The sequence below is a fragment of the Enhydra lutris genome, unplaced genomic scaffold (genome assembly GCF_002288905.1).
Source record: "Enhydra lutris kenyoni isolate GAN:26980312 unplaced genomic scaffold, ASM228890v2 scaffoldscaffold9, whole genome shotgun sequence".
NCBI classification, from domain to species: Eukaryota; Metazoa; Chordata; class Mammalia; order Carnivora; family Mustelidae; genus Enhydra; species Enhydra lutris.
The window spans coordinates 80,725,351-80,740,309 of NW_019154093.1; the positions used below are offsets into that span (position 1 = coordinate 80,725,351).

At 36.7% G+C, this 14,959-nt stretch overlaps 1 protein-coding gene across 1 annotated transcript in view; it reads left to right on the top strand.

Annotated features, from left to right (window-relative positions):
* The window catches only part of LOC111143503 (mannosidase alpha class 1A member 2), a 192,433-nt gene that overhangs the window by 117,730 nt on the left and 59,744 nt on the right, over positions 1-14,959 (top strand). Inside the window, exons 7-8 of the mRNA XM_022497308.1 lie at positions 6,254-6,377; positions 10,891-10,984. Coding sequence (XP_022353016.1) covers positions 6,254-6,377; positions 10,891-10,984 — 218 coding nt within the window. The remainder of the gene's footprint in view (positions 1-6,253; positions 6,378-10,890; positions 10,985-14,959) is intronic.

The window sequence follows — 14,959 nt, forward strand, 5'->3', positions numbered from 1 at the left end:
AGAGGAAAAGACATTATATACAGGGAACAAGGATAGAAGTACCATTTGCTTCTTGTCTGAAGTGGTACAAGCCAGAAAACAATGGAATGCATCTTGAAAGTGCTGAAAGAGAAAAGTCGATCTAGAATTCTCTAATCACTAAAAATATTTTTAAAATCTGTAGGTGAAATTAAGACATTTTTAGACAAACAAAAGCTTAGAGAATTTATTGCTAGCAGGCCTCTATTATCAGAAACGTTATAGGAACTTTTAATGTCATTACATAAAGAAATGTAAAGCAGGCAAAAGAGTAAATATATGAATATGTAACAAAGGCATACTTGTTTTCTTTGGTCTTAGAGTTTTTGTTAAAAGATAATTGGCTGTTTAAAGCAAACGTGGTGAGTTTACATTGGAGGTCTGTAATATATGTAGAAGAGAAGTGTGCAGCCACACTAGCACCAAGGATGGTATGGGGATATGAAAGTATACTGTTGTCATGTTGTTAGTTTACATGTGAAGGGGCGTGTTGCTTGAAGGTATACTGCGATATATTAGTTGTACATACTCTAATCTGTAAAGCGGTCACACACACAAAAATAAGCCAGTGGAAATACTAAAGAATACTCGATCCAAATGAAGGTGGGAAAGAGGACTAAAGAACTAATCAGAAAAAGTAGGTGGTAAAAAAAAAAAAAATCAAGATAATAGACCTATGTAGTGGACAGCCATTTTGGAGAACAGTTTTTACAGTTAAAATAGAGTTACTACAGAACCCAGAAATTGTATTTCCAAAGTATTCACATGCCCAAGAGAAATGAAGCCTATGTCTGAACAGAGGTTGTTCATAACAGCCTTACTCATAATAGCCCCAAACTGTAATCAGCCCTGGTGTTTATCTAACCAGGTGCATAACTAACTAGTTGCTGTATTCACACAATGGACCGCCACCTTGTAGTAAAAAGAACTGAGCTACTGAGATCGCAGTATGCATGAATCCCAGGGATAGGGTGCATGAAAGACTCAAATGCAAAAGAGTATAGATTGTGTGATTATGTTCACATGAAATTCTAGAACATACAAAACTAGTAATAGAGAAAGTAGATTGAGACTGGGTGGAGGAGAAGTATGATTTGACTGCAAAGGTGCATGAGGACAGGTTTTGGAGATTGGCTTAATTCTTATACCAGTACATTCATTTCTCAAAACCCTTGAAACTGTGTGCTTGAATTGATGCATTTTTGTATTAAATTATACTTCAATGTGTTTCTTTGAAAAGGAAAATAAACCAGATCCTAGGGTTGGCTGAAGGGCTATGTAAAAAAAAAGGGGGGGGGCAACATCAACATGGATGGGACTGGAGGAGATTATGCTAATATTTTGACTGGGTATTTTCACAAATGCCATTCTCTTGCTTTCATTCAGAGTACATTCTACATAAAATTTCCTGGGTTTTTTTCACTCAAGTATAATGAGCATACATTGTTAGTTGCAGGTATAATGATTCAGCAGTTCTATACATTTCTTTGTGCTCATCAACCCATCTGCCCACCCACCTCTCCTCTGGCAGCTACCAGTTTGTTTATTTAAGAGTTTTTATTTTTGGGGCGCCTGGGTGGCTCAGAGGGTTAAGCCTTTGCCTTCGGCTCAGGTCATGATCTCAGGGTCCTGGGATCGAGCCCCACGTTGAGTTCTCTGCTCAGCAGGGAGCCTGCTTCCCCATTTCTATCTGCCTACCTCTCTGCCTACTTGTGATCTCTCTGTCAAATAAATTAAAAATCTTTAAAAAAAAAAAGAGTTTTTATTTTTTGTCTCATCTTTTCTTTGTTCATTTGTTTTGTTTCTTAAATTCCACATATGAGTGAAATCATGTGGTGTTTGACTGACATAATTTCGCTTAGGATAATACATGCTAGCTCCATCTATGTTGTTGCAAATGGCAAGATTTCATTCTTTTTGATGGCTGAGTAATATTCCATTGTATATATACACCACGTTTTGTTTATACATTCATCTATCAATGGACACTTGGGTTACTTCCCTATATTAGCTATTGCAAATAATGCTGCAGTAGGCATAGGGGATGCACATATCTTTTTGAATTAATGTTTCTATTTTTTGGGTGAATACCTGGTAGTAGAATTACTGGATCACAGGGTAGCTCTATTTTTAACTTTTTGAGGAACCTTCATACTGTTTCCACAGTGGCTGCACCAGTTTGCATTCCCACCAATGGTGCACAAGGGTTCCTCTTGCTTCACATCCTTGTCAAAACTTGTTATATCTTGTGTCTTTGGTTTTAGCCATTCTGACAGGTGTGAGGTGATACCTTATTGTGGTTTTGATGATGATCAGTGATGCTGATGTTTTCATGATGATCAGTGATGCTGAGCATCTTTTCATGTTGTTATCATTATATTTCCTTTGGAAAGTGTCTCTTCAGGTCCTCTGCTCATTTTTTTAATTGAATTATTTGGAGTTTTTTTTTGGTGTGAAACTTCTTTTTTTTTTTTTAATTTTTTTTTTTTTTAAATATGAGAGAGCGAGAGAGAGAACATGAGTATGGGGGGACAGGCAGAAGGAGAGGGAGAAGCAGGCTCCGTGCTGAGCAGAGAGCCCTATTTGTGGGTTTCAGTCCTACGACCTCGGGTCCATCACCTGGGCAGAAGGCAGACACTTAACTACTGAGCCACCCAGGTGCCTCTCAAACTTCTATTTTTAATTTACTTCAGTATTTCTTCCAATTGAGCTGATGCAAAATCATAGGTGGTCTCAATTTTTTTCTACTGAAGTATAAATCTAATTAAAAATAGGAGCTCTGTCAAGAGTCTTCTTCTAAGTCAAGATATTCCCATTTAAGAATTAAAATTGTTTGAAGTTTTGTCACTTAGTTTTTTATTAGTTTTTTATTTCCCTCTTTGCTTTTTCTGAGATAAACATCAGTGTCAGCCTCTTCGTGTGCTTTGTTTTTAATAACTGCAGTATACCGAAAACTTTACTTTATTCCATGAATTCATCCATTAGAGATTTTCAACAGACTTTGAGGAAAATAAAAACAATGTATAGATAACTCATTATAAAAAAAAAAAAATACAGTGTAGGACACGTAGGTTGATTTGTCTTGTAAATCACCAGGAGTTTTTCAAACATTTCTAAAATCCACTTGCTGGTGGTCAGTCAAGAGAGATCATGCTTGTATATGTGTACATTTTAATATCTATACCTTTTATTTTTGATCAGTTAAAAATTACACCATTTGCATGGAATTATGATCTGGTTATTTTTGTCACCTCATCACCTTTGTATAGTTGGAGCTGTTCTGTTCTCATCAGTGTTATATCTTCTTCTTAGGGATTTTTTTTATTTTTCCGAGTTGTTGAAATGTAGACAGGTATCAAATTTAACATTTTAGATTGTTTCTGTGAGTTGTGTCTGAAGTACATGAAAAATCTTGTTTAGCATTTAGTGTTTTGAAAACTGTTTAAAGGTACTTTGAATGAAACTTTCCTTTGGGACCTTCGGACAGGAAGTTTTTATAGGGAAGGGTAAGCTGTTGGACTTCCTAGGGACTTCGTGTTTATACTTGACCACACTGTAATCCATTCATCATGCCGATGCCTTTGTAATCTTTCTAAATAGTATGCTTTCTTCCTTAAATATGATGTTACATTTCTTAAAATCCCCCGTGACTTTCCATCACACTTAGAATAAAAATGGTTTAAATTTAGCATGGCCTTACAGAATTCTTATGTAGTTTAAATTATACCTAGCCCTCTAACCTCATCCTCTATCATTCACTTCCCCTTCCTGCTCTGTAGCCACATCAGCCACCTTCCTTTTCCTCAGGGTCATTGCATTTGTTGTTTCCTCTACTGGAAATGCTCTTCTTCCAGAGCTATTCATCACTGGCTCCTTCTCTTAATGTAGATTTCAGCGCAAATTGTGTCATTTCAGAAACAATTTCTCTGTTATACATAAAGAGCCTTTCATTTAACTTCTGTCACTAGTGCTTAATGTTCTATTTCTCTAGTAAATTTTCTTCATAACAATTATCTCTATTTCAAATGGTTTTATTTAGTTTAGGAGTAGGAATGTTCTAGGTCAGGTTCACTACTGTTATCTCCCAGAGCATGATAGGCTCTTGATTTTTTATTTTATTATTTATTTATTTATTTGACAGGGAGAGAGAGAGAGAGGGAGAGAGAGAGATGACAAGTAGGCAGAGAGGCAGGCAGAGGGAGAGGGGGAAGCAGGCTCCCTGCTGAGCAGAGAGCCCGATGTGGGCCTCGATCTCAGGACCCCGAGACCATGACCCGAGCCGAAGGCAGAGGCTTAACCCATTGAGCCACCCAGGTGCCCCTAGGCTCTTAATATTTGGAAATGAATGACTGTACAGTTACTGTATCCATATTTCTTCCTTGATTCTGACTTCTAGCTACAAAAGAATCTGTGTGTGGTATTTGCCTTCCTATCATATTTTCAAAGACAGTGTAAAATTAGCACCAACCAATTAAAGAACTTTAAGCAAGGTAGTAGTGTCTTAATATCTATTTTAATGTTTTCTCAAGACAGATAAATAATAATGGTGTATTGAATTGGCAGTATACAAGTGGATATAAAATAAGAGAAAGACTTGTATTTTTACTTCCTCCTAAAAGTAGAAAAGACCCTGAAGAATGGTTTAGAGCTCTCATAGGAATAACCCATGAACTATGCTACTTGAAAAATTAATCTAGACTTCCAGTTCCAACCATGGAATACCTTGTATCAGACCAATCTTCCTACCAAAACCAATCATAGAAGCTAGACAAAATGGTTCAGTGGTCTTGGAGAGCAACTAACTCAGATAGAGCTTCCTAGGAGAGCATTGTCTCCATATAAACATTGGCCTTTTCCCTGAGAGCATGTTCCAAATCATGATGCAGGCATAAAGGCCAAGCCTGAAGTGGTGGTTATTTGGGTCAGAGGGCACTATGGTCAGGTCTTAGAGTCGTCAGAGTGGCTGAGGCATGAGGGACAAAAATCTCAAGGCAGGAGGAAATTGCAGAGGAGAAAAGCCCAGTGGTTTATGTACAAATTTCCCTCAAGTTGTTGACTGTTTATGCAGTTTTACATGCATAGGGCAAGAGTCAAGGAAAAAAAAATTAACAGCCACATGGTATGGGGAAGGCAAAAGTTAGTGTTTAAGGCTGCAAAGGTGAAGGGCCCTTGGGAACACCTCAGGCTTCCAGCTGAGATCCCAGAGGGAACTCCCTAGAAGTAGCAGGTAAAATGGAAGTAGACTACCCTTAGCAAAGCCTGACACCTGAGTAGTCTGCCTGTACTCACCCTGTGTACTCGCCCTGTGTTTCAGAAGAAACTTAACCTTTAGAAAGGGTGTAATGCTCAAAGGGTCTATGCTTTTTCACTTATATTGTATAGCTTCCAATAAATTATGAGGCAGGCTGAAAAAGGCAGGAAAATACCCTAGAGATATATCTACACAAAAGAAATGTACATAAAATTATTCACTGTGGAAGTTGTTATTAATAGCAGAATATTAGAAAAATGCGAAAGGACCACCAGCAGATGATTGATAATGATGTTGGTTCATAATTTACTTAATTTTTTACACAGGTCCTATCAGCATGTGGGGCAGGACAGTTCTTTATTGTGTGACACTGTGCTGACCATTGTTGGACATGTTACATCTTTGGCCCTAGCACAATAAATATAATTGCACCTTCAAGGTTTGATACAACTTGCAATGCTCTCACACACACACTTTCATATACCCCTGGGGTGGGGCATTCCAGTTGAAAATCATTAATATCATGGAATTCTGTGCAGCTGTAAAAAAGAAAATCATGTATGAACTGATCTGGAAAGTCCACTGCAGTGCATCTTAAGAGTAAAAGGCAGGATAATGAGCTGTAGGTGTACTTTGCTGTATTCTGTTTAATAAAGGAAAAAAATATTTGGATTGCTTATGTGTGCATAAAATTTCTGTAGTAATACATAAGAAACTAATGAAAGTGATTATCTGTGGGGCCTGGTGGGATGAGGAGAGATGCGATTTCTGGGGTAAAATTTATTTACTTTTTGTACTTTTCTATATTGTTTTGATATTTAAAACATTACCTATTCAAAAAATTTTTAAGTAATAAAATAAGCCATTAGCTACAAATAAGCTGTTGTGTTAAGTATAATTAAGAGAATGAAAGTTTATGTATTCATTAAAAAAATGTTTGGTCTTTTTCCTATTCTGTCTCCTTTTACGTTTGCTTTCATTCAGTGGAGTAGGGCGAAACTGGGGCTGGGCATCTGCGGGTAGCAGCATTCTTGCTGAATTTGGTACACTGCACATGGAGTTTGTCCACCTCAGCTACTTGACAGGGGACCCAGTTTACTACAAAAAGGTTGGTCTTCTTGCCTTCTTTTCTGTGTTTGTTATAAAAGAGTTCTTTAAGATTTGCCAAGAGACTTGATTAATGCTCAGAAAACTTTACCTTTCTAGAAATGTCTTTATCAGGACTTTGGCTTCCCGTTTTTTTCTTTTTAAATTATCTAAAGAAATGTCCTTTCTGTTTAAAATATTTACTTTTGTCTGAGAAGTTGTAATCATTAGTGGGTTTTCAAAAATTCCATTCTGTTCAGCATTGTGCTGCAGTGTTCATAGCCTACATGGTAAGACAAGAAAAACAAAATGAGCAAGAAGTTAAAGAATTGAATTGGATTGAAAAGGAAGAAAGGAAAGAGTAATTATGCATAGATTACATGATTATTTATCTAAAATATTAAGATAATCTGTATTTAAATTATTAGAAATAAGAACATATATGTAGTTCTGAATAAAAGACCAATGTAGATACGAAACATCAACAGCATTTTTCTGCACCAGCTACAACCCGCAAGAAAGTATCACTTTACAAAAACATGTGGTTGAAACAAGAGTTTATGTTTCCTACAAATAAATTTAACAAAAGATGAATGAAGTTCAAAACAATTAAATGACACTGAAGAGGACCTAAGTAAGCAGAGAGGTATGTTATGTTCACGTAGAGCTAAGGAATATCATAAAAATTTTAGTTTTATCCAGATAGATCTATGGCATCAATTCAATGGCAGTCAAAACCCAGTGGCTTCTTTTACAAAAATGAGACTTGACAATACTGTTGTAGAATTTATATAGAAGAGAAAAATTTCAAGGCACTCCTGAAGAAAAACATGTGGAGTGGGTTTGTATTACCCAGTTTCCAACACTCACAGTGAATTATTGGGGCATAAGACAGGCAGACTGATGAACGGAATAGACATTCCGTAAGTAGATCTTACGTGCAACCATTATGACAAGGGTAGCATTGTGGATTCTAACAATTCTAAGAGCATTAAAGGCCTATATTTAAAAGACAAATGTAGAACAGTTTAAAATACATATACCCTATAGCCCAGCAGTTCTACTCTTTGATGTGTGCATTTATATTATATACATAGAAGCATTGTTTATATTAGCATTTTATATAATAAAATTCAATACAGCAGTTAAATGAAGGAATTGTAGTTACATTTATCAGTTAAAATAATATACTGGGTGCCTGGGTGACTCAGTCAGTTGAGCGTCCGACTCGATTTCAGCCCACATCATGATCTCAGGGTTAGGAGATTGAGCCCTGAATTGGGCTCTGCACTGGACATAGGAGTCTGCTTAAGGTTCTTTCTCTGTCTCTCTCTAGCCCTCCCCTGCACATCTCTCTCTCTCCTTCTTAAAAAAAGAAAAAAAAAAATAGGATACAACTTTAAAAAAATTTCAACACAAGCAGAACTGAATAATATACTTTGTTTAGGGATTCAGAAGTGACTTCAGTAGAGTTAAGACAATGGTGGACATAAAACTGAGGACTGTGAATATAGCCAAGACAAAGACAGTGATGTGTGAATGTATAAGCAGAGCAGCAAAGGTATTTGTAGTGTTGTATTTCTTAAAGTGGGATGTGAGTAGAATCTATATATAGTCCTTTCTGTGTATGAACTATTTCTTCCGTTGAGAATAATTTTCAGGTAAAGACAGCAGTGGAGCCTGACCACAGAGTTTTTCCTTCCCTGATGAGATGAACAGTAACAACAAAAATAGTAAATAAAAACCAGCAAAAATTTATCAACAGCAATGAAAGGAGGAAAGGCTGCAGTCTCATGTCACTAGTATGTGACAGCCTTCCCCCCCAAAAAAAGAAAGTAAAAGATTTCTGGTATGGTACTTAAGTTTGTTTCTCACCGAATTGTTACTGGGCCAAGAAAGCAAGTCAACAAATTCTTGGTACTCCCCATTAATCTCACAGAGGAGATCAGTGCTGGGGTTTGTTGAGTACATGACTGTCCACAGCTCAGGTGGGGTGGGGGGGGCGCTTCTCACCTCTATCCTTCTTGAACACTAGTACTCCAGATCTCAAATTGTGTCCAGTGGGGGGAGGAATGCCTCTCTCTCCCCAGACAAACAGTAGGAAGGAATTCAGGGACAATTAAGTACAGCTGTGCCATATCAAATCAAAGTCTAGGTCAGAACCGACCCTGTTCATTGTGAGCAGGATGAAAAGGGATAACATGGGAAGTACGCAAACAGTACTGCAACTTGGAGGTAACAAAAGCATGGTGGTAAATAGCATGTAAAAGAATCCCATTTCAAATTGTATAAAGTCACCATGAGTAATTTATACAATAATAGCAATTGAACTCAGTAAAATTAGAACTCAAAACAAATCATAAAATGATACAAACATATTGTGGAACTGAAGAAAGAAATTGAGACCTTAGACGTTGTGTTTCTATAATGAATACATAAATGGAAAACAGCAAAAGTGACTATACGTGATTGAAAACTAATTTACTGACATGTAATAAAAGCAAGAGACAATCATGGTGGAAACAAAGAAGAGCATAAAGAGTTTGAAAGGGTGATACATTTGCAAAGTGAAGATGATCTAGCACAGTATTTCTGAAGTGGAGGACCTGACACATAGGAATCCCCTGAAAGTGATAGGAAGGAGAAACAGAACTGCAAACTCTATTTTTAACAAAATTAAGGGATACTTGGTCTATCACATCACAAAATAGCAAGAAGGATTGGCACAAGCCAGCAAGCCATCAATGGCATAACCCATCAATAGCGAGGTTTGGGAAATAAGAGAGGTTATTTGTGGCCATAGATTTCAAAAATAAAAAGAGAGTACGGTTCTCTGAAATCAGTGATATGTCTTGAGGTACAAAATCGTAGTCCTCATGAGCAACACTGTGAGTAGGGTCGTGGGCTGATGATGGTGCTTTTTTGGACCTCACTTAAACATGTGGTATGTTGAGAAGCTGGGATAAAAGAATTCTGAGGAAATTTTGATGAGGGAAGAGAATGAGTGACAGATTTTCTTTTATGAGCAGTGCTGCATGGCTAGTGTCAGTTATCTGGGGAGAAGCAAGGCATCTTGACTCTCCTTGGGCTTTTATGTCAAAACTCTTGTGTGACTAGCTGGTTCAGGAAAAATAGTAGTGAGTAATTCATCAAAAAAGAACCAAGTGTACAATTTATACAAAGATATTATCAGAAAAAAAGAGGGAAGGAACATGATATGTAAGTAATAACAAAAAAATACCTCTCAGAAAATAGCAGTTAAATCCTGACCAAACATCACCATGAGGGGTAAGATAATAGAGCCCTCCTCTCTGTAAATCAAGTATATGAGCAGAAATACAAGTGCTCAGATACAGTAAGATGTGCTATCAGTAACAAATTACAAGAAAAAGTTATCACCAAAAATGAAGGCCAAATTGGAAGCAATACAAAGGAGGTGTTGAAAATACAGTGATGGACTTAGAAGACCAAATCAAGACAAGCTAGTAGAGATACAGACATTAGAAAAGAGATGGATAGAAAGATTCTGAGAAGAAATTTAGATGTGGAAGAGGTACGGAGGATTCAATGTGTGGATAATTTTTAGAAGACAAAAGAGTGCAATTTTTCATTTTTCTAAGCAGCATCAGTTCAAACTGATGAACCTTGGTTCATGGAATTACTCAGATTGAGACTGTTGTACATAGAGCTGGTCTCAGCCTTGAAAGAACAGGAGGGTCACAGCATCCCTGAGCCCGTTCCTAAAACCACCTCATTTCAAAGTCCAGCCAAAGGAGAGATGACTGGGACATTGTTGTCAAAGGATGCGTGCTGTGTTCCAGCCCCCAAAATAGTGAAGTAGATTATTTCCCCAAGACATGGATACCAAGCAGGTTATCTTTCAGATGTAAAGAGAACATTCTCAAATAAGAATACCAGGAATAGAATACATTTGTGCCATTTTTGGTAAGCACTGACAAAATCCATCCAATCTATATAGATGAATGCAGATAAAGTCCTTGGAAAAGTTTCCAGCTTTTTAGTATATTTTATAATTTTTTTTCCTTTTTTAGTATTAGGGAGATCTTTTAGGGATCAGAAATTTTGGGATTTTAGGAATTCAGGGATAGCTTTTGTGGAATCAATATTTAGAGTTCAGCAATTTAGTTTACTATGTCATTTTATGTTTCCATTTCTATGAAATTATTTCTGTTCTTATATTTAGATGTGTATATAGTGAATATGTCTGGAATGATGTTTATCACTGATGTTTCTGATGGCTATTTCTGGATGGTAAAATGTTGGCATTTAAATTGGTTTTTCCCATGCTCTTTTCTGCATGTTTTTAATTGTTGCTTGATCTTTAATTAATGGTCATATATAATCTTATAAAAATAATGAGTCAGTTATGAACTAGAAGCCTTTCCTGACCACACACAGAAAAAAGCAGGGAGGAGATTGTGTAGCTTCTGAGTGAGGAAAACCCACAAAGCTTAGGTTAATATAAAGCCTTGATGACATTTATTTTATTAATTGCATTCTTTATTTGTGTTAAGGTAATGCACATTCGGAAACTACTTCAGAAGATGGATCGTCCGAATGGTCTTTATCCAAATTATTTGAACCCAAGAACAGGTCGCTGGGGTCAATGTAAGTATTTCTTATACAGCTGATGCTATGTTAAAAGATTATTCATCTGAAAACTTTCTTGATGTGGTGAAAAGTACACTACACGAAGGGCTAGAATTCCTCAGCATCAAACCCTGTGGTCTGCTAGTGCTGTTACCTTTGACAAATTTCTCATCTTTCTGTAGCTTCAGTTTTCTACCTGTAAATGCAAACAGGAATAACTTGTGTCACAAGTGGTATTTTATTTCATGTATGTATAAGTACTTTGTTAAAATATAGTGCGGTCTTTGTAGAGGGTTGCCCCTATTTATAAAGCATATCTTCATGTAAATAAGAGCATGCTTGGAATAGGTATTTATTAAAGGAATCTGAAGAACAAATGATTAAAAGGGAGGGCAGTTGCTCTTGGGCAAGCTTTGTTCCGTCATTTTCACAGAGGATACCAGGTTTTATTTAACAGGCTCCGTGCTAAGTTTTTGGATGAAAGTGGAGATCAGGAAAGATCATATAGAACTTGGTGGGATTTCAGGGAGCTCACAGGCTAGAAGGGTAAGCAGACACAGTTAAATGTAGTTGGAATAAGATGTGGTAAATGTTATGGTAGAGGCATGCACCAGTTGTGATGTGAGACTGACAGAAGTGACTTTCCTCTGTGAGGAGAAAGTGTTTTGTTTGGGGAGAGGGTGATCTTCTTACTAGAGCTTTAGAATTGATCTTTAAAGGAATAGATTTTTTTTAAAAATAACATATTTATTAAGAAATATGGAATGTAAAGAATTGAAATAAAATAGGGGTTTATGAATAGTATTCTCTCTTAAAAGATAGGAGAACTGGAAGAAAAACTAGAAGGTGTAACATGTTTCAGTTATTTTTGAGACTAATAAAAACATAATGAAATAGTAAAAAAGCGGTAAAAATAACAGTCAGTTAATCTGTCAGTGAGAAATTATGCTGATGTTGCTACTAAGAGGAGGAAAACATTTGTCATGGAATTAGGGGCTCCTCTCAAGGAAGTTGTCCTTTATTTTGTGAAAGGAAAGCAGTTTGGTCAATACAGTTATGTCTTTCATGGACCTAGGAATAGATCTCAATCTTTGGCTCGTCTTATATGCTTTTTTGAAATTCTTTACATACAGCTTATTTTTCTCTTTATTTTGAGGAAAATATAAGAGCTGTGCCTAGACTGGGTGAAAATGATACTTGGAAAAAAACCAAAGCCCAAGGGCAGCATTTCTAAAATATAAAAATATACTTTTCTTATTCTAGATAAGGGTGTCTGCTTAGTAATTTGGGTGAATTTTATTGTATACTTCACCCCCTAAAGTTTTATTAAGATTTGGGAATATTCTAACAGGAAAAAATTATATTTGATCTTTATGTCATATGCCAATGTATATTCTGTGAGGTAAAACTTAAGTTTAACTGTAAAAAAAGGTATGAAAATACTTAAAAAGTGTTTTTTTTAATAATCAGGAAAGCCCTCTCAAAGAAAAAGATTATCAGTTTTTACTATATGTAAACGTTTACCTCTTAAATTTCATAACAAAGGCAAATAACTAGCTAAGGAAATACATTTGAATGTATTTGGAAAACAGAGTTTTCATATCCTCTCTCAAGAACTCTTATAAGATCATAAAAAAGATTATCATCTCAGTAGAGCAATACACTGAGAAAAGTTGGTTCATGGAAAAAAACAGACATAAATGGAAAAAAGCATATGTTCATTTTTAACCCTGAAAGTGGTATTACTGAAGATAAACAGTACATGGAGGCAGTGTAATGTGGTACCACCCACTTTCTGTACAAACCGGTGCTATGCCACTGTAGTAGCATGTGCAAACACTGCCATCTTTGGTATCCTTTTGGTAGTGTCTCCATAGACTGGTCACTGGAGATCTTTGTCCCTCTCTTGTTCCACTTCACCTCCACCCTAATCAAATCAGTGCAGCTTTTATTTGATTTATTTTATAGAGGTGTAGTTGACATACAGCACAACAGTATAATACAGTTGAACTTTGAACAACGTGGGGGGGTTGGGGCACTGACCACCTGCACAGTAGAAAATCTGCATATAACTTGACTCCCCATCCAAAAACTTAACTACAAAGAGCCTACTGTTGACTGAAAACCTTATTCATAACATAAACAGTTGATTAACACATATTTTGTGTTATTCTTATACAAAAAAAGTAACTAGACAATATATTAAGAAAATCATGAGGTGGGGCGCCTGGGTGGCTCAGTGGGTTGAAGCCTCTGCCTTCGGCTCAGGTCATGATCTCAGGGTCCTGGGATTGAGCCCCACATCGGGCTCTCTGCTCAGCAGGGAGCCTTCTTCCTCCTCTCTCTCTGCCTGCCTCTCTGCCTACTTGTGATCTCTGTCTGTCAAATAAATAAATAAAAATCTTAAAAAAAAATCATGAGGAATAGAAAATACATTTATAGTATTAGACCTTGTTGAAAAAATCTGCGTGTAAGGGGACGATGCAGTTCAAACCCATGTTGTTCAAGGATCAACTGTATTAGTTTCAGGTTTACAACATAATGATTCTCAATGCAGCTTTTAAACAGAAGACACTACTCTTTATCTATTAAATTAGTAAGGGATTGGACATATCCCTGTATCCGGAGCTTCAAAGGGGGTGAAAATTTGTATGCCATTTGAACCCGTGACTCATTTCTAGGTATTTACTCCAAAGGAATTTGCACAGCTGTATATATAAAAAGTTTATGTACTGTACCTTTGAACTTTTTTATAACAGGAATACTTTGGAAACATTCTAAAGCAGTCTTGTCCGATAGAACTTTCTGTGATGAGGAAAATCTTCTGTATCTGTGCTGTCGGTACAAGCATCACTAACCACATATGGTGTTGAGCATTGGAAATGTTGGTGCAGTTGTAGAACTCCATGTTAAATTTTATTTACTTTTAATTAATAACTGCTTGTGTCTAGTGCCTACTGCCTGGACACTGTACCTATGAAAGAGATTTGGTTAAATAAATTATTGCACCTTCAGTGGCAATATACTATGCAGCCATTAAAAATTATGTTACAGGGGCACCTGGGTGGCTCAGTGGCTTAAGCCTCTCTGCCTTTGGCTCAGGTCATGATCTCAGGGTCCTGGGATCGAGTCCTGCATCGGGCTCTCAGCTCAGCAGGGAGCCTGCTTCCTCCTCTCTCTCTGCCTGCCTCTCTACCTACTTGTGATCTCTCTCTGTCAACTAAATAAAATCTTTAAAAAAAAATGATGTTACAGAATACTTGACATAAATATATGTTGTGTTTTTTCCTTAATGTTTGTTTTTATTTTCTCCTATTTGTTTTCCTTTATTAATCTAAATTTGATAATGAACATCTATCACTTTTGAAGTAAGAATAAAAACATTCTTTTAAAGCAGTTTTATTGAGATATAACCCCTATACCATATATTTGACCCAGAGTATGCAATTGAATGGTTTTTAGTCTATCCACAGTGTTTTGTAACAATCACCAACATCAATTTTAGAAGATTTTCATTTAACCCCCCCCCCCCAAAGAAATACTGTGCCGTTTAGCTATCACCTACCTATTTGCTGGTTCTCCTACCCCTTGCAGCCTTAAACAACCACTAATCTATACTGCATCTCTATAGATTTGCTTGTTCTGAACTTTTCATAAAAATCACATATTACGTGGTCTTTGTGATTGGCTTCTTTCGTTTAGCAAATTTTTTTTTTTTTTAAGATTTTATTTATTTATCAGAGATCACAAGTAGGCAGAGAGGCAGGCAGAGAGAGAGAGGGAAGCGGGGCTCCCTGCTCAGCAGAGAGCCTGATGTGGGGCTTGATCCCAGGACCCTGGGATCATGACCTGAACTGAAGGCAGAGGCTTTAACCCACTGAGCCACACAGGCGCCCCATCGTTTAGCAAAATGTTTTAAAGCTTCTTCCATATTATAGTATGTATCAGTATTTGGATATATTTTATGCCTGAATAATATTCCATTTTTTGAAT